Source organism: Felis catus, chromosome D3 (genome assembly GCF_018350175.1).
Source record: "Felis catus isolate Fca126 chromosome D3, F.catus_Fca126_mat1.0, whole genome shotgun sequence".
In the NCBI taxonomy this organism is placed as follows: domain Eukaryota; kingdom Metazoa; phylum Chordata; class Mammalia; order Carnivora; family Felidae; genus Felis; species Felis catus.
The window spans coordinates 70406753-70427440 of NC_058379.1; the positions used below are offsets into that span (position 1 = coordinate 70406753).

Below are 20688 nucleotides of genomic sequence, written 5' to 3' on the forward strand. Positions count from 1 at the left end.
TTTTCATAGTTTTGTTATCATACCTTTGTTTTAGAGGAGTAATGTTTACTAAATTTCTTTCTCTTGCTAATGTTTCATTAACATCACATTGATTTCCATTCATTTGTTTGTTTACTTTGTATATGTTCTTAGGTCTCATGTATATCTGTATATCCACCCTAAGTGGATTGAAATCCCTTGAGTGTCAAGATCTCAAGGTTTCCCTCATCATAGTATTCAGCAAAATGCAGACACTTACGTGTTGTCTCTATCATTACTCCGTGCAGGCTTGATTTGGAGGGATACTCTACTAATAACCATAGCTTGTAATTTCAGACAGAAGAGGAACATTGTTCATTTGGCTTAGTGAAATCAAGACCCTGAATTTTTCATATGTATCCAATTCCTTTTCCTCCATTATAAGATTAATAGAACCAAAGAAAACTTGGAACATACAGAAAAGTGTAAATAAGAAAATTTACAGAGTCCTACCACGTAGAGATATCCACTTCTAATATTTTTCATATTTTTTCTTCCAGTCATATAAACGGGTGTATATATATTGGGAGAGAAAGGATCATACTATGTATATATTGTTGTATCCTGCTTTTTTTCAATTATGTTACTATTTTCCATATCTTAGGGAATGTAATTTTTTATGGCTGCCTGGCCCAGCAAAGTGGTTAAGGTGCTGAGGTTGGACCCTTAACTGGCTGTGTGACCATTGGCAGGTTATATAACCCCCACTAACTAAGCCTTAAGGGTAATAGTATCTATCTCAAGGAGTGTTGTAAAAAGCAAATGGAATAATTCGTGTGAAGGGTTTAGCACAGTGTTTTAATGCTTAATAACCTCTCAATTTATCCTTAATTTAATAAACTTTAAACATTTGTTTTTAGAACGGACCTAAGATTTTGAATTATTGTTGTATATTGCATTGTAGATTACACTCTTATCACCTTACATGAATAATTCATTTATAATTTAAATCTTGTGTGTACAGTTATTGCAAATTGCTTAACAGCACTTGGCACATAGCATTAAAATGTTAGCTATTAAATATCCACAAAAGTACCTTGAGAGTATTTGCTTATATAAAGTAATCTAAACTAAGCTTTTAAATTTTTAGACATTGAATAAGTTTTAAACCACTCCTAAGGTATGATAGTTATATTTAAGTAAGGTTTATTAAAAGTTTTAGCATTGGAAAACTTTTAATAAATAAAATTGGGATTTTTATTGTCTTTTCTTCAGGGCCAGTTCACAATGAGCTTGCATTCCAGCCTCCCATTTCCAATCATCCTGGTAAGTGTATTTCAACAATGATTCCCTATATTTAGATTTTCTTCATAGTAATTAAAACACACACACACACACACACACACACACACACACACACACACACACAGAGGTTTTAGTCTAGTTACACAGTAACCTACCTAACTTTTTAGATAAGTACAGTACTCCTTATGGCATTAGCTAATCAACAGTTTATGAGTAGCCAATAGAGTCCACATAAGCTGCCTATATTTGATACTTTTTAACTGTCTGGAATAAAAGACAAGAACTGTTTTTTCAGCTAAAATATGAAGTACCAAAGTGCTGGTTTTAGCATTGAATACATAAATATGCAGCAGAAGAAAACTAGGTTTCAAAATAGAACAGCTGTAAAAATGTAGTTTAAAAAGCCAGGGAAAAATCTAAAATGTGCGCTGGAAATAAAAATAATTCACTGTGTCTGTTTTAGAAGATAGATTCAGGAATTTTTGGTTAACTGGAATTTTTAGAAACTTTTTGATTAAATTATGTTCAAAGGAGTAAATAGCTGAATAGATTTCCTTAATTCAAATTTGAATATATCTTTTAAACCATAGAAGTAAAAAAGCAGAGAGAGTTAAAATACTGAAGGCTTCTTAACATAAACATAGCATTTTGAATTACTTTCCTCTATCCCTTCATATGTTTTTCTTAGCTTAAAAAGATGCAAATAAAATTGATCGCTTAATTTTTTTCCTAATTAAAAGTAATTTGTTTTATTATGAAGAATTTCAAACATATACCAAATATCAGACAGCACCCCCACCCCCACCCCGACCCCCCATTGTACTAATCCCTCAGTTTCAGCCATTGTCAGCTAAGGACCAGTTTGGTCTCATTTATACCCTCACCTATTATTTTGAAGGAAATCCTATAAAATTGTTTTATATATAAATATATCAGCATGCATTTCCAATAAAATTTAAAAAATAATGTAACTACAATAACCATAATGATCATTTTAAAGGATAACTTATAGTTCTTCAAATAGATCTACATAATTTTCTTAAGCAGTGTTTGGTTTGTTATTTTTTATGTTGGTTCTAATTTTTCTTCCAGCTGTTAAAAAAAAACCATTGAGGGTAAGATTTTTAAGCTTATAACACTTCTCATGTTTCAGTTTAAGAGATTTGAAGAGTTTCTGAATCAAAAGGCCAAACTGCTTTATAGAGATCACATCAGAGTATGAGAACCAGTTTTACTTACCATGCTTGCCAGCATAGGCATGATAGTTCAATAGTCTTTTTGCTGATTTAGGAGGCAAATAATATTGGTTTTGATTAGAAGAAAAATGCTACTGGCGGGGTCTAAGTACTTTTTAACCATACATATATACTACTTAAATTATCCTCTTTAGTGGGTTTTCTATATGTTATTTGCATATTTATTGAACATTGTTTATGGGTTAAGGAGCCTTCCCTTTTTAAAACATTTTTATTGAGAAATATAGAGAAAAGTATATAAAACAAGTATACATACAGTCTCATGAATAACAGTAAAGCCAACACCTAGGTAACCACCACCCAGATTGAGAACTACGACAGCACTCCTAAAAAACTTCCTACCCCATGCATTTTGTTTCAGTCAAAAACTTTTCTTCTTCATCTCCAGAGATCGGCACTATCCTGCTTTTTGTGGATACTGTTTTTGTTTTTTGAAACTGATGAATGCATCCTTAGACCATCTAGTAGATTGGTTTTACTTGTTTTTAAAATTATATGAATGAAATCATTATATCAGAATCTTAATTTGTTGTGAATAAATATGTTGGGATAAGAGGGGAAAATCTAGAGTCTTAAGAATGAGAATTTTTTCTGACTTCAATGAAGCAGAAAGTCATTAGTCATTGAGAGTCATTAGTGATGCCTGGCATTTTGGGGAGCCTCAGTGTCCATATGGCTAAGTGGAAGGTGGTCTGCAGGAGGGAGGGTTACCAGAGCTCAGAAGAAAGACCTACTCTGGATGGGATGGTGAGAGGTGGGGTTAGAAATGGTGGCTGGTTATTTGGGCTCAATTTGGATTCAGCAATTGCTTTTGGTTTCCTGATAGATTTCCTTCATTCTCATGATGCAACTGATGTTGAGGTCTAACAGTTCCTGGTGGTTAGGGAATAACATTAACTAGTTATGAGGATACACATCTGGAGCACCCCACACTGGTATTAAAACTTCTGTCTTGAGTAGACTAGACTTAATGACTTAATGGTAAGAATTATTCTGAAAGGTCTCTGTCCAAGTGGTTGTGGGAGAGGATCAACTGTGCACATACACCTGTAGTGGAGTCAGCTGGTTGGAATGCAGAGGGCTGTGAACTCTTTGACTATGAATACTTAGAGGCCCCAGAGGAGTTTTACCTGACGACTGTTATCTTCATTACTCCTATTACAGTATTAAGAGAATATTTTAACTGGTCGCCCTGTTGGGAGGGCTTGTAGTCATGGTTTACTGTCTACTCTTATTCAATATTTCTTTTAAAATTTGGATCCAGTTATTTCTCTGCTGAAGAACTTGCATTAATTTCCCTGATCATTGCTTGGCCAAAAGGATGAAGTTGGAATTCCTTAGCTGGGCAGAAAATAGACTCTGATCCTGTTCCATGTGTACTTTTCTAGCCTTGTCTCTTTATGCTTTAACCATCCTGAAGCACATACTCAAGCTTGCCCAGGTGTCATTCCTCTGTGCTTCTTCTTTGTCTTATGTCTTGTGCACTATATTAGTTACCTGTGTTCTGCAACAGACTACTCCCCAAACTTAACTAGTTAAACAGTAATAACCATTTATTATACTTAGTTCTGTGGGCCAGGGATCTGGGAATGGTTTGGTTGGTTTGCTTTGGCTTAAAGTCGCATGAGGTTGCAGTCAGGTTGTTGGCTTGGGCTGCTATCATCAGAAGGATTTTCTGGGGCTGGAAGATTCACTTTCCAAGTGGTTTACCCATATAGCTGGCAAGTTAATGTTATTGTAAGCAGTAAGCTCCACTTTCTCTGCATGGAACTTCTCAAGTGTCTTCACACGATAGCCAGCTTCCCTCAGAGTAAGTAAGTGATCAAGAGAAGGCAAGACAGAGCCTCAGGGTCTTTTAAGACTTATCAGAGGCACCTGGGTGGCTCAGTTGGTTAAATGTATGACTCTTGATTTTAGCTCAGGTCATGATTGCACAGTTCTTGAGTTTGAGCCCCACGTCGGGTTCTGTGCTGACAGTGTGGAGCCTGCTTGAGATTCTCTCTCTCCCCTTTCTCTGGCCCTACACTGTTCACACACACACCCTCTCTCTCAAATAAAGAAAGAAAAGAAAATTCAAAAAAGAGGATCAAAAGTCATGTCATAATTTCTGTAAGGTCCTATTTTGTGAGGAGGGGATAACACACAGATATGAATATCAGGAGGTGAGAATCCTTGGGGACCATCTTGATGCCCACCCACATACTCCTAAACTCCTAAATGTGTGTGGCAAATTCCATTGATTGATTGATTGATTGATTGAGACAGAGCATGAGTCAGGGAGGGGCAGAGAGCAAAGGAGAGAGAAAATCCCAAGTAGGCTCCGAGTTGTTAGCACGTAGCCCAGTGCGGGGCTCATTCCCATGAACCGTGAGATCATGACCTGAGCCGCAATCAAGAGTCAGAGGCTCAACACCCTGAGTCTCCCAGGTGCCCCTGTGCAAACTCTTTGTAAAGATCCAGCTGGAGTATACCACTTTTGGGAAGCCTTTCCTAATCCCTGTGTCCTCTGCTACCTAGTACTTTTAATTCTACTAAATTACAGTTGGTAGTTCACTTCTTATCCTTGATTCATGAACGAATAGAAAAGAAAGCAAAGTGGGGCGCCTGGGTGGCTCAGTTGGTTGAGCATCCAACTTCAGCTCAGGTCATGATCTCACGGTTGGTGGGTTTGAGCCCCGCATTGGGCTCTGCGCTTGGCAGGTCAGAGCCTGGAGCTTGCTTCAGATTCTGTGTCTCCCTCTCTCTGCCCCTACCCCGCTCATGCTGTCTGTCTGTCTGTCTGTCTGTCTCTCTCTCTCTCTCTCTGTCTCTCAAAAATAACATTTGGAAAAAAAAAAGAAAAGAAAGCAAAGTAATACTTGTTTTAGGTGTGTGGTTAATGTGGCCCCTTAAGGTCTGATTAAGAAATGTTAAAATGTTCTACCCCAGACTTAGGACCTTTAAGAGGGAAAATAAGCATATACTTCTGAATATATAAAATATTTGAAATAATTAAAAATCCTCAATAATAAATATAGTGTATCTATTTTGAGAAATAATTTTTCTTTATTAAAACATTTTTTAATGTTTAATTTTGAGAGAGAGTACAAGCTGGGGAGGGGCAGAGAGCAAGGGAGACACAGAATCCGAAGCAGGCTCCAGGCCCTGAACTGTCAGCACAGAGCCCGACACTGGGCTTGAACTCATGAGCTGTGAGATTGTGACCTGAGCCAAAGTTGGACACTTAACCAACTGAGCCACCCAGGAGCCCTGCGAAACGATTTTTGAGGACAGTTACATAAATGCTTTCAGACATAGATGTAATATAAATTGTAGAAAATTAAAATAATTAGTATTGGTCATTACCTTGGTATTAAGGATTTCAGGTAGGCCATATACTTGATGATTTTTATGCTTTGACTTTGATAACTAAGTCGAAAAAAATTTTGGGCAAGGTTAGTCATTTTATTTCTTTTTTATGGATTAACTTTGTTTTTGCTTTTTCTTAAAGCAGAAGCTTTTTCTTTAATATTCATCAAATTAAATATTAATTGCAAATTAAAGTGACTTTCCTCAGTGTCTTTGAGGTTGTTTTGGTAATTCACAAATGGATTCAAAATTGACAGATTTCCAAATTCAGGTTATATTTTAGTAGTTTGGAACTATACCATTCAAGAGAGAGTCTTTATGTGTAGATAAAAGATTCTCCTAGGGCATCTCATTCAGATCTAAATAATAAAAGAAATAATTCATAATGAGTCTCTTGGGCACTTTAACCAAATTTTTAACTTCTTGAATTACTTGCTGTCAGAAATTGAAGATAATGCCTTGGAGACTTATATTTCCCAGTGTAATTGAATAACATTTATTTGATAAACTGTGCTTTATAATACATTTCTCCATTATAAAAAATATTTAGCTAAGTTCTTATATTGTAAAAAAAAATTCAGGTTGCTAACTTAGTCTTTTAAAAACCTTTTCTCTCGCCTGGGTGGCTCGGTTGGTTAAGCGTCCAACTTTGGCTCACGTCATGATCTCACAGTTTGTGGGTTTGAGCCCTACGTTGGGCTCTGTGCTGACAGCTCAGAGCCTGGAGCCTGCTTTGGATTCTGTCTCCATCTCTCTCTCTCTGCCCTCCCCCCCTCCAAAGAATAAGTAAACATTAAAAAATAAATACATAAAAACCTTTTCTCTGGCCAGTAATGAGCAGTCCATAGGCTTCATGAGACCAGCTCAACTTCACTAGTTCAGCAACAAGGAGCTAAAAGTATCAAATGAGCAAGCACATTAATAATCCCACTCCATCTTGGTAGGTGTTGTTGAGTTATTAAGAATGTTCTCTCTAATTACATCCTGCTGTTAATACTAGTTTTGAGAAGCTGCAGGCTTATCACTTATATGGCATTTGATCCTTGGAGCAAAAGAGCAAAGAGAGATCTAGAAAGTCTTTTTTTTTTTTTTAAGTTTATTTATTTATTTTGAAAGAGAGAGAGAGTGTGAGCACAAGCAGGGGAAGGGCAGAGAAAGAGAGAATCCTAAGTAGGCTCTGCACTGTTAGCACAGAGCTGAATGTGGGGCCTGAACTCACAAACCATAAGATTATGACCTGAGTCAAAATCCAGAGTTGGATGCTTAACCAGGTGAGCCACCCAGGCGCCCCAGGATCTAAAAAGTCTTAATGAGTGCTTCTTATTCCTTACTCCTGTTTATTACTCAATTAGCAAGTTGAGAGTGGAAAGTTTTCCACATTATATACTGTATCCCAGGACTGCCAAGTTCTCTGGAACCCTCTTAGATTACCTCTGGTTCTCTCTGTCCTCCTAGATGGTAACCTCCTTCCTCCTTTCTTAGGCCTTAATAATCTCTTCACAGATCGTTGTTTTTCTTCCCTGATCAATGGTGTGCAGTTCTGATGCCAGTTTCTGTTTACTTCAAGTTTCTTAAAATACTTCTTCCCAGTAGCAGGAGATCAACTCATACTAAACCTATTCAGATATGCAGCTTTATGTAACCATCATTGCTGTATGGTATCTGAGATAATTAGGTAAATGAAAACCCCTTTGGCAGCTGGGAAATAAAATAAGGTTTAAGTGCAGTTGCAGATATTACAGTTCATGATGATAAAAGTATCTTTTTTCTTATTTAAACATGGAGATTATACAATTCTCTTTTTCTCCCGTAAATTGACTCTAATGGAAAAAGGTTGCTCACCATGGAACTTTACTTCTGGATAGTGTTCTTCAGTATGAACTAGGAAATGCATGTCCTTGTGCCTTATTTTTTACTGAGCATTATAGACATTCATGACTTTAGGGCATTGTTTGTAACAGAATTTACTGTGTGGACTGTGTAAAGACCTCTTTTAAGTGCTATTACTGTTATTTTTTTTGCTTCCAAAACATTGGGTAGTTGTTAACTTACCTTAACACAACCTCTTTAGTTTTAGCTTCAACCAGTATACCTGCCAGTTCCGTTTGCTGAGGCTTTTGGTTCATAGCATAATGGAATGTTTTCTATAAAGAATAACTTCATAAATATTTCAAACTGTTTTTTTAAGAGGGGACTTCAGTGTATCACTACTTTTCAAGTTTAATGATAACCAAACATATTTAAAGAAATTTAAGTATTTGTGATTAGTTGATTTGATCTGTGTGGCAAAACATTTCAAGTTAAGTTTTTGAATCACCATCTTCATGTGGTCTATTTTATTAATTCTTAGTTGAAAAGTACTTTCTTCCTTGACAGCATTTTTGTTTTTTTGTTTTTTTGTTTTAAATGTTTATTTTTGAAAGACAGAGAGACAGAGTGAGAGAGGGGGAGGGGCAGGGAGAGAGAGAGAGACACAGAATCCGAAGCAGGCTCCAGGCTCTGAGCTGAGCCCGATGTGGGGCTCAAACCCAGGAACCGCGAGATCATGACCTGAGCTGAAGTTGGACGCTCAGTCCTACTGAGCCACCTAGGCACCCCCTTGACATTCGAAAAGCAATTAGATACATAGATTTTACAAGATTTTTGAAAATATATTTGAAATGTCTGTCATACTTCATTTTAAGATATTTTGGGAGTTTGAGAAGATCTATTGTTTTGTCATCCCAAGTATCTTTATAGATTGTTGAAAGTTTTATTGCTGCAAATTTTAGATGAGTCAGAGTTCATAAAGGACACATTGAAAAGCAGATCAATAATTGGTTTATCAGCAGAAAGCTTTCAGGGGCACCTGGGTGGCTTAGTTGGTTGAGCATCCGACTTCGGCTCAGATCATGATCTCATAGTTCATGAGTTCAAGCCCCGCGTCGGGCTCTGTGCTGACAGCTTGGAGCCTGGAGCCTGCTTTGGATTCTGTGTCTCCCTCTCTCTTCCCCTTCCCTGCTCATGCTCTGTCTCTCTCTGTCTCTCAAAAATGAATAAATGTTAAAAAAAAATTTTTTTTTAAAGAAAGCTTTCATTCTCTAGTAAGTGCCAGTGGCCTTTTCCCCCTTAAATAAGTCAAATCCATTTTTATTCCAGGGCCTTTGCATTTGCTTTCTTCTTAGTATATGTGCTGCTGAAGCGAGCACATCATTTGCTTTCTTCTTGAAGTGTTCTGTTCACAGTCTTTTTTTTTTTTTTTAATTTTTTTTTTTCAACGTTTAAAAAAAAACGTTGACAGAGACAGAGCATGAACGGGGGAGGGGCAGAGAGAGAGGGAGACACAGAATCGGAAACAGGCTCCAGGCTCTGAGCCATCAGCCCAGAGCCTGACGCGGGGCTCGAACTCACGGACCGCAAGATCGTGACCTGGCTGAAGTCGGACGCTTAACCGACTGCGCCACTCAGGCGCCCTGTTCACAGTCTTTACATAAATACGTGGTCTTTCAAAGTTTATCTTTTCAGATAGGATGTACTCCTGCCCTCTAGTCTGATGATTCTTTCCAATCATCTTCTGTTCCACACCCCATTTTATTTTCTTTACAGTATTTATCATTACCTGAGTCATCTTACTCATTTATCTCCTTATTTGCCTCTGCATTTCCATGAGATTAGGGACAGTAGCGGTCCTGTTTATTGCTGTTGTATGCCATGCCTAGAATAATTTCTAGAGGGGTGCCTGGGTGGCTCAGTCAGTTAAGCGTCTGACTTCAGCTCAGGTCATGATGTCAGGTTTCATGAGTTTGAGCCCCATGTAGGGCTGTGTGCTGACAGCCCGGAGCCCGGAGCCTGGAGCCTGTTTCAGGTTCTGTGTCTCCCTCTCTCTCTGCCCCTCCCCTGCTTGCACTCTGTCTCTGTCTCTCTCAAAAATAAATAAGCATTAAAAAAAAAAATTAGAATAATTCCTAGATACCCTATAAATTGTTAGTTAAAGGAAAACCAAATAATTTCCATTTATGTTGTCTCTAATAATTGTATTCAAACAAAAATTAGAAATACTTGATCAACTATATTTGCAAATCAAACCAAGTAGTGCCTTTTTTCCCAATCCCATTTAAAATTATTTTAAATCATTTATCGTTGCTTAAATGAATACACGGAATACATCTTCAGAGTTAAAATTGTAGTAGTTAACATCAATTGACTTCACCAAAAACGACCTTTCAATCAAGAGACAGTTGAGAATTCCTATCCAGAGCAACTGTGTAGTGGAGTGTGATTAACCTTGACTCTAGTCTGGGATGGCTGACTTGCTTATGCCCTGTCTCTCAATTAGGGATCTATACAAATATGCCATAAATTGATGTTACTCAAGAACACTTCCCTGGAATATGTCTTAGAGTCAGTGTGTTTTAAAAAAATACAAGTTAGACTACGTAGAAAATATATGCAGCCAAATGAAACACTATGATAAAATAATTTATTTTAGATTCTAATTACTTCCATTCTTTAAATTCCTAGTTGGCTGTGTCCTTTGAGGTAAGAACCAATGTCCAGATTTAAAAAATGACTACAGTTTCAAGAATGCTTGGTACTGAGCTGAAAAATGGAAGACATGGAAGTGTCTACTTTTTTTTTTAATGTTTGTTTATTTTTGAGAGAGCAAGCATAAGCAGGGGAGGGGCAGAGAGACAGAGGGGGATACAGAATCCCAAGTAGGCTCAGGCTCTGAGCTGTCAGTGCAGAACCTGACACAGAAACTGTGAGATCACGTCCTGAGCTGAAGTCGGGTGTTTAACCGTCTGAGCCCCCCCAGGTGCCTTGGAAGTGCCTACTTTTAATACATTGTCATTTTCATCAAATTCTTTTGGGTGCTTTTCAAATGCCTGTCTCTTCCCTTCACCCTTTCTTTTAGGAAAAGCTTTGTCTTAAGTGAAAATGAATGCTTTGTATCTTACATGGGTAGGTGTTCTCCTGTTTATCCTCTGTAGCTCCTGAGTATTGGTGTTCCATCGCTTACTTTGAAATGGATGTTCAAGTTGGAGAGACATTTAAGGTTCCTTCAAGCTGCCCTATTGTTACTGTTGATGGATATGTGGACCCTTCTGGAGGAGATCGCTTTTGCTTGGGTCAACTCTCGAATGTCCACAGGACAGAAGCCATTGAAAGAGCAAGGTATTGTTGACTGTATAGTTATTTTAAAAATTGAATATAGTACATTGTCATTTATTCTTCAAAATTTTTTTAATGTTTATTTATTTTTTGAGAGAGAGAGCAGGGGAGGGGCAGAGAGAGAGGGAGACAAGGCTCTGTGGGGCTCAAACTCAGGAGCCATGAGATCACGACCTGAGCCAAAGTCGAACGCTTAACTGACTGAGCGACCTAGGCGCCTCCATTGTCATGTATTCTAAGTTCTGTTTTTCAGCGTAGACTTACAAGATTTTGAATATAGACAAAAAAGTAAAGATCATCTTAAAAGTCAGAAAATTTGTAAGCACTGCAGTATAATTGTGGATGTTTGTTATTTAAGATATAATAAAAAGTCTTGTTTAAGTTAATGACGTTTCTATGTTTTGAATAGTAAACTAGACCTTTTGGTATCCAGTTTGAAAACTAATCTTTATTTCCTCTGATCATATATTATTTCTACAAATCTGTTGAGAGGAAGTAATGTAAAACGAGGATGTTTTTGTAAATATTATTTATAATGTTGGAAAAATGATAAAGGGTAATGCTTAAGTAAATTTTGATGAACTTTCATTTTTTATGTAGTCATTAAAATGTTAATTAAAAGTTTATATATCAAATGTAAATGCTTAAGATGAAATATAGGAAAAGATAATAGTTTTAGGCACTTTATGATCTCAACTCTTTAAGGAAGTATATATGTGCATAAGTATGTACTCATGGTTCTATCACTAGCTATGTGACTTTGGTGAATTACTGTCTAAGCTGGTGCTAATAGAATTATCTGTGATGAAGAAGATAGTTTATATCTGTGCTGTTCACTGCAGTAGCCACTGCCTACATTAAAACATGGCTATTGAGCAGTTAGAATATGGTTCATATGATTAACTGAATTTTATAATTAGTTTAATTTAAATAGTCACATGTAGCTAGTAGCTGTTGACTTGCACAGTGTAACTATATGCTTTTATAAGCTTTAGTTTCAACATTTATAAAATGGGTTTAATGGTATCTACCTTACTGAATTGTAAAGGTTAAGTGAGGATTTATGTTAAGTATTCAGCAGGTAGTAAACATTATGTATATGCTCGTTATTTTATATGAATAAGATATTTTAAAAAAGGAAATACGCAAGAATGTTAATAATGGCTGTCTTTCAGTTACGGTATAATATAATGTCTTTTATTTAAAAATTTTTTTTAATATTGGGTATGCAATATAATCTGAACCAAAACTTATTTTTAAATACTTATCCAAACAAAATGTGATTCTCTTTTTCTTCCTAAGGTTGCACATAGGCAAAGGTGTGCAGCTGGAATGTAAAGGTGAAGGTGATGTTTGGGTCAGGTGCCTTAGCGACCATGCAGTCTTTGTGCAGAGTTACTACTTAGACAGAGAAGCGGGCCGTGCACCTGGAGATGCTGTTCATAAGATCTACCCAAGTGCATATATAAAGGTTAGTTACAGTCTTACTCAAATATTTTAGACTTAGAAAGCTCTATTGTTAAAAGAATTGAGATGGAGGTGGGGGCAGTAGAAAAATGTCTTTTACGTATTAAACAATCAGAAGTGATATTTGTGTATAAAACATATTTCCTGGGGCATTTATTGATGTTATTGCCTATTGAGTTTTATGGTTGCATTCATGCCCTATTATTTATTAATAAATTTGTTTATTAATAAATTTGTTTTACAGTAATACACAAGCTCTTGAAAATATTGAGTGAAATCTCCAAATTTGTATTCCTTTGATTTATAAAGTATGTAAAACTCAGACTCTAGAATTTTATCTTAGCCAATCTTCAGGATCGTATGGAGGGGAATTCTAAAATAAATAGCTTTTCAAATTAAGAACCTGAGAAATGAAAAATGCTTCAATACCAGGTTATTAAATGTAATTTTGTGCATTAAATGAACATTTATCTATTGTTTATTATGATATTTATTATATTGTTTTGCATATTAAGCCTGAGGTGTTTATCATTTATTACCTATTCAACCCATTTCAATTTTGGTTTATAACATAAAACACTCTTTTTGAAAGAAAGTTGGAATTAGGCTAAATATATTTTTAATTTCAGATTTTGTACAGTCATCCTAAGCATCTTCATTGTTGGCTATTGTAAATTAGTGGAATTAACTGTATAACTCATCACTTATTTCCAGGAAATTCCTGAACATACAAATAATATAGTCAAATAGTGTATACAGAAATGGAATTGCTTGTTTGCCTCACAACAACAAACCCAATATCTCATTTTCAGTTAAAGGATATAGGGATCTATATAATGAGACTTTTTTTTTTATAATGAAATTTCTAAATATTATCAAGTAGAGTGAAAATAAGAAACCTTCATGTACCCCTCATCCAGCTTCAACAATTATCAGCATTCTATCAACCTTTTATTGTGCTTACCACTTTACTTTTTTTCTCCAGTAATTTAAAGCCATTTCCAAATATTCTTTCAGTTCACTCATAAAATACTCTCGTACGAATTGCTAATTGATAAATATTTCTAAAAGACATAATCACAATGCTATTTATCACACCTTCTGAAATTAACAGTAATTTCCAATAATTGAACAGTAATGTTAAGTCGTGACAGTAGAGAACCATTTATAGTTTTGATCTGTTAGAACAATGGAATACAATAGAACAATAAAATATTGAAATACATTTATTGATAGGATGTTTATGATGTGGAAATGTCAGTTGTTAAACAATACATAGACTATGATCTGTTAAACATTACATAGGATATTTGTATTCGTTTATATATATACCCACAAGTCAGTGGTGTGTACAATGTCTTACCAGGAATTGTCTCTGGGAGGTGGAATTATCTTCACTTGCATTTTCCAATTTCTTCACAAGGAATTTTAGTTATTTGTGCTTTATTGTTATTTTTAAGTGGTGTTGGATTTCCTCGTATGCTTTGCAGTCTATTTTATATTGGTTGGCAAATTTGTCTTGAGAGAATTAATTCTTTTTATTTTTTTTCCTCCCTGTTATTGCTTCTCCCTATAGGGCAGTTTTGCCTTAGTCTGGCACCCTGGGATCCACATCTCAGAACCAATTCTTATATTTAGGAGGTAGAGGAATTTTGTCCCATGAGGAAATTGAGTTCCAATCCCCAGGTATGCTCAGGGCCTAATTCCTATTGCATAGGTTTCTGTTGCTTATCTCTGCCATGGGCAAGAATTTTATTCCTAGGTGCATTTCTGAATTAGCTGTCAGAGTATTTTACCAGCACTTGGTTTATGGGCAAGTGCCCAGTTGTAGACCTCAGAGAGCCTGGCTATTGTATCTTTCCTTATTATTCTAAGAAGTTAAATTACTAACCTCTACACCTTCTTTTTTTGATCTTGGTACCCAAGTACCTCCTGTCTTTAGTCCCTGCTCTCCACTGTAGATTTTGTTTATCCATCATCAGTTGATGGACACATGGATTATTTCCATTTTTTGGCTATTGCGAATAATGTTGCTCTGAACATTCACGTACTGGTTTTTAGGTAGATGTATGTTTTCAGTTTCTTGGATATATACCTAGGAGTAGAATTGCTGGATTATAAGGCAACTGTGTTCAGTGTTTTTGGATGGATTGCCAGACTATTTCCCAAGTTGCTATGCCATCTTACATTTCCATCAGCAATGTATATATGAGAGTTTTAATTTCTCTGTATTCTCATCAACACTTGTTGTTATCTATTTTAGCCATCTTAGTGGGTATGAAGTAGTATCTCATTGTGGTTTTGATTTGCCCTAATTGATAATAATATTGAACATCTTTTCATGTGTTTATTGGCCATTTGTATATCTTCTCTGGAGAAATATCTATTCAGATCTTTTGCCCATTTTTAAATTGGGTTCTTTGTCATTTTGTTACTGGGTTATAAGAGTTCTTTATATATTTTGGGTATCAGTCCCTTATAAGATACATGATTTGTGTATATTTTCTTCAATTCTTTGGCTTGTTCTTCATTTCACTTTCTTGGTGATATGACTTGCAGTATGAAAGGTTTTAATTTTGATGTAGTTCAATTTATTCTTTGGTAGCTTTTGCTTTCAGTGTCTTATCTAAGAAACTATTGCCTAATCCAGTGTCATGAAGATTTACTTCTATGTTTTCTTCTAAGTATTTTATAGTTTTAGCTCTTTATTTTAGGTCTGTGCTCCATTTTGAGTTAATTTGTGTTTATGGTATAAGGAAGGGATCCAGCTTTATTCTTTTGAATTGGAATATCCAGTTCTGGCAACCATTTATTGAAAAGACTATGTTTTCTCTTATGAATTATCTTGACACCTTTGGTGAAATTCAGTTGACCTTGAATGTAAAGGCTTATTTCTGTGTTTATATACATATATACATATATATATATATATATGTACACACACACAATTATACATATGTACATATATATATACACGTACATATATATGTATATATGTGTATATACACACACATATATATATACACACATATATACACATATATATATATATATACACACACACGTATATGTGTACACACACACACACACACACACACACACATACGTATATAATCCTTATGACAGTACTACTCTGACTTGATTACTCTAGCTTTGTGGTAAGTTTTGAAGTTGGGAAGTATGAGTTTTTCAACGTTGTCCTTTCTCAGGATTGACTATTGACCACTCTTTGTATTTCTATGTGAATTTTATGATTGGCTTAAGGGATATATATCTTTAATAATTGTTCTACCCTTTGTATGTGCTTATAGCAGAGAGAAAAAAGTGTTCATGTATACTTACTCATCCATCTTGACTTGGAAATCTCTGGGTTACTTGAATAATTTGCAGCGGATGGACAGGGAACTATGTGTTGATTATATACTATGTGTCAGACAAGAGTTATGAATTTATTTGATATAGGGTCATTTAAAAACATTTGAGTAGACTCCTACAATTAAAGTAATTTTTAGGATTGTCAAATAAGTGTAACATCTCTGTTTTAGTACAAATGGCTCTTGAAAAGCTCCTAAGGTAAGAGATATATCATCACTTGATAAACCACTGTCAATGGATAGATATTCAAAGTAATATAAGGCTTTTGCTGTGAACAATAAATAACAGTCTTGTGGGACATTTTAGTGGAGTAAAAAACAATATCCTCTTTTTATCATATTAACTGTTAAGATTTTAAAAGAATGATTTCTGTTTACCAAACATATTATTGTTCTTCAAAAGAATCTTATTAGCCAGAAAGAAGGACATACAAATATACCCTAAGTCTAACTGTTGGCATGTTTTTTAGGCAGTGATAACTAGAGGATCTGTATAATGGTGTTTAGATTTATTGATTCTCACCAGAGATGGTATTACTGGGGTCAATTATATGCAAATAACATGAACCTCTGGAAGGAGGACCCACACATTGGGAATACACCTCTCCCTATCCCCCCCAAACATGCATACACACACACAAACACATTTTTCTCTTTTAAAATGAGGAAAACATGAGTTTGGAGAACCATTCTTTCATTTTATAAATCAAGAAGCTAAAGCTAAATTGTGAAGTTTCTTTTCTCCTAAGATGTTGATTTTTCCCCCTTCATCTTTCATGACATTATAGTCATCTTTCATTCATGAAAATCTGATGTAATGAAATGTCATTTTACAAGGTTTAAATGAAGCAAATGTTTGAGTTCTAAGTGGCCTTGTTGTTTTGCTCTCAAAAGTAAGATGTTTTGTTTTGTTTTGTTTTGTTTTTGAGAGAGAGCACATGTGCGGGAAGAACGAGTGGGGTAAGGGCAACGGAAGAGGGAGAGAGAATCTTAAGCAGGCTCCACACCCAGCACCGGAAGGCTGACGCCAGGCTTAATCCCACTATCTGCGCAGTCAGATTTTTTAACAGCTTTATTAAGATATTGAGATATAATCCACATACCATGTAATTCATCCATTTAAATTGTACAGTTCAGTGATTTTTAAAAATATATCCACATAGTTATGCAGCCATCATCACAATCAATTTTGAGCATTTTCATCAGTCTAGAAAGAAGCCCTGTACCCTTGAGTTATCATTTCTCAATCCCCCATTTCTCTCAGCCCTAAACAACCATTAATTTACTTTCTCTATAGATTTGCCTATTCAGAACATTTTGTATAAATGAATTCGAATAGTGTAGTCTTCTGTGACTTCTTTCTGTCTTTTTTTAAAACGTTTATTTTGAGAGAGAGAAAGCATGCATGCATGAGAAGGGGAGAGGCAGAGAGAGAGAGGGGGAGAGAGAGAATCCCAAGTAGGCTCTGCACTGTCAGCACACAGCCTGACGCACATCTCAGTGTCACGAATTGTGAGATTATGACCTGAACTGAAATCAAGAGTTGGACATTTAATCCACTGAGCCACCCAAGCACCTTTTCTGTGACTGCTTTCATTAGATATAATGTTTCAAGCTTCATCCACATAACAGACATGTGTAGTTCATTCATTTTATGGCAGAATAATATTCCATATACCACATCTTATTTATCCATTCTTCAGTTGATGGATATAGGAGTTTCCATTTTTTGGCTATATTATGAATAATACTACTACAAACATTAGTGTACAAGGTCTTATGTGAATGTATGTCCTCATTTCTCTTGGGTATATACCTAAGAGAGGTATTGCGGGATCATAAGGTAACTCTGTGTAACATTTTGAGGGACTCCCAAACTGTTTTCCAGCGTGACTTAAACTGTTTTACATTCTGATCTGCAGTGTGGGAAGCTTTCAATTTCTGTACAGTCTCATCAACACTTATTATCTATCTTTTGTATTTTAGCCATCCTAATGGGTGTAGAGTGTTATCTCATTGTGATGGTTATTGATTTGCATTTCCCTGATGATGTTGAGTCAGGTTTGGTTTTGCACACATAAATGCTAGGGGAGGCTTCTAAACCATAGGTAGGCTAGGTTGAAGATTATTATGATCCCCACTTAACGTTGATTTCCCAATTACGGTGTATTGTGATTCTTACCTCCAGATCAGGTAACTTAGCAAATTTTTAATGAAGTCTTATGTTCACATGCCCAATATACAACACAATTCCCTTTCTCTTTCTGGGTTGCTATTTCTTGGTGTTGATTCCAACTGAGAGTGTTGTAATTAAGCCTTATAATAGAAAAATGTCCAAATTTGACTCCTGGTTGAAAGTATTCTGAAGATGTTGACATTGAGCTTTAAGTAATAGGTTTGTAATAAATTTATATGAGAGTAACCACAGGAAGCATGCTTAAATAAATGGAAGGAAGGGAGTTGATTAGGTCAGCAGTGGTGATCAGAAATATCTTCTGGATCTGAGCCCAAAAGGGTATTTAAACTTTGATTCCTTTGAATTGTCTTTATTAATAACTCCGATTCTGAAAGGAAGATGGTCACATTTCAATGGTAGCCTTAATTTTAGCATCCAGTAAAACAGATAAAATCTGTTATGGTTTAATGGATCAGATACAGTAGTAGAGAGGCAACCCAGGTTTTAGTTAGGTTTCAGTTACTGGCAGTATAGCCAGTAATTAGAAGTGTTCTGGTTTGAGTGCATTAATTACATAAATCTACTCTGGAAGGATTTGCTGAAGTGCTGAATAAATAATTTCTACATCTGCAGATAAAAGTGATAATATTATAAAATTTCATTTTTTGTGGTTACCTATAATAATGTGTAGCTGGTGTTAGCATAGATTTAGGCTAAGACATTCATAATTGTGATTGTTTACAACATTGTAAGGAACTGTGTGTGAAGATCTTTTGGCTATTTTTAATGATTCATGATGGGGGTGAGGGTACATTGAGAGCATATTTGAACCCTAGGAATTTATAAGGTATATTCCCTGCTCCTGGACAGTAAGACTATATAGATACCAGACTTGGTTAGTGATGTTTTAAAAAATTTTTTTTTTGGTTGTAAAGAGCAAAGTGTAAAACACAAAACTATGAAACTCCTAGAAGAGAACATCAGAGAAAATGTAGATGACCTTGGGTGTGGTGGTGACTTTAGGTATGACACCAGAAGTGCCCCATGAAAAACAATTGATAGGTTGCACTTCCCTGATGAAATTAAAATTAAAAAATTAAAAACTGTGAAAGTTTGTCAAGCAAATGAGAAGATAAGTCACAGACTGGGAGAAAATATTTACAAAAGACACATCTGATAAAGGATTGTTATCTAAAATGTAGAAAACTTTTAAAACTCAGCAATAAGAAAACAACCTGATTTTTTGAATGTGCAGGGGGTGCCTGGGTAGGCTCAGTCAGTGAAGCATCCGACTCTTGATACTGGCTCAGGTCATGATCTCATGGTTGGTGAGTTTTAGCCCCACATTGCTGCAGAGCCTGCTTGGGATTTTCTCTCTCCCCCTCTCTCTGCCCCTCCCCCACTTCAGTGGGTGCTCTCTCTCTCTCTCTCCCTCCCTCCCTCCCCCCCCCTCAAAATAAATATTTTAAAAAATGTGTAGGGGTACCTGGGTGGCTCAGTTGGCTGAGCATCCGACTTCAGCTCAGGTCATGATCTTGGGGTACGTGGGTTCGAACCCCACATCGGGCTCTGTGCTGACAGCTCGGAGCCTGGAGCCTGCTTTGGATTCTGTGTCTCCCTCTCTCTCTGCCCTCCCCCCACACTCGTGCTCTGCCCCCTCCCTTCAAAAATAAATAAACAATAAAAATGTTTTTTAATATGTAAAAGACATGAATAAATGCCTCACTGAAGAAGATATACAGATAGCATATGTATATCATATATATATGTATATATGTATATACATGTATGTATATCATATATATGTCATATATATGATACATATATCATATATATGTTCCCTATATGTTATTAGGGAATTGCAAATTAAAACAATGAGATACCATTATATACCTAGTGGAATGGCCAAAATCTAAAACGCTGACAACCCCAAATGCTGACAAGGATGTGGAGCAACAGGAACTCGCATTTATTGCTGGTGGGAATGCATAATGGTACAGCCACTTTGGAAGACAGTGGGTAGTTTCTTACATAGTTAAACATACTCTTACCATATCATCCAACAATCAGAGTCCTTGGTGTTTACCCAAGTAAATTAAAAACGTATGCCCACACAGAAACATGCACTGGGATGTTTGTAGCAGCTTTAATAATTTAATAATTTACTAATTTAATAATTGCCCAAACTTGGAAGCAACCAAGATATTCTTCAGTAGGTGAACGGATAAACTGTGGTACATTCACACAATGGAATATCGTTCAGCCCTAAGAAAACATGAGCTATCAAGCCATGAGAAGACATACAGGAATCTTATATGCATATTACTTAGTGAAAGAAGTCAATATGAAAAGGCTACATACTCTGTGATTCTAACTACATGACGTTCTGGGAAGGTCAGAACTATGGAGACAGTAAGAAGATCAGTGGTTTCCAGGGATGAGCAAGGAGGGAAGGATAAATAGAGCACAGAGGATTTGTAGGGCATTCACACTACTTTGTATGGTACTCAGGTGTTGGATACATGTCATCATACATTTGTCCAGTCCCATTAAAATGTACAAAATCAAGAGTGAAACCTTAAGTAAACTATGACTTTGGTAGGTTTATTGACTGTAACAAATGTACCACTGTGCTGGAGGAGGTTGTACTTGA

General features: G+C 36.0%; 1 protein-coding gene across 6 annotated transcripts in view; it reads left to right on the forward strand.

The window, feature by feature from the left end:
* SMAD4 (SMAD family member 4) overlaps positions 1-20688 on the forward strand; it is a 109630-nt gene that overhangs the window by 78641 nt on the left and 10301 nt on the right. For 5 of the 6 annotated variants that reach the window (XM_019815278.3, XM_023242002.2, XM_045042306.1 and 2 more), the window contains exons 8-10: positions 1234-1284; positions 10838-11021; positions 12321-12489. In XM_019815278.3, the coding sequence (XP_019670837.1) occupies positions 1234-1284; positions 10838-11021; positions 12321-12489 (404 nt within the window). Of the gene's footprint in view, positions 1-1233; positions 1285-10837; positions 11022-12320; positions 12490-14061; positions 14172-20688 lie in introns of all 6 variants that reach the window. The other variant, XM_023242003.2, reaches the window with a different exon arrangement.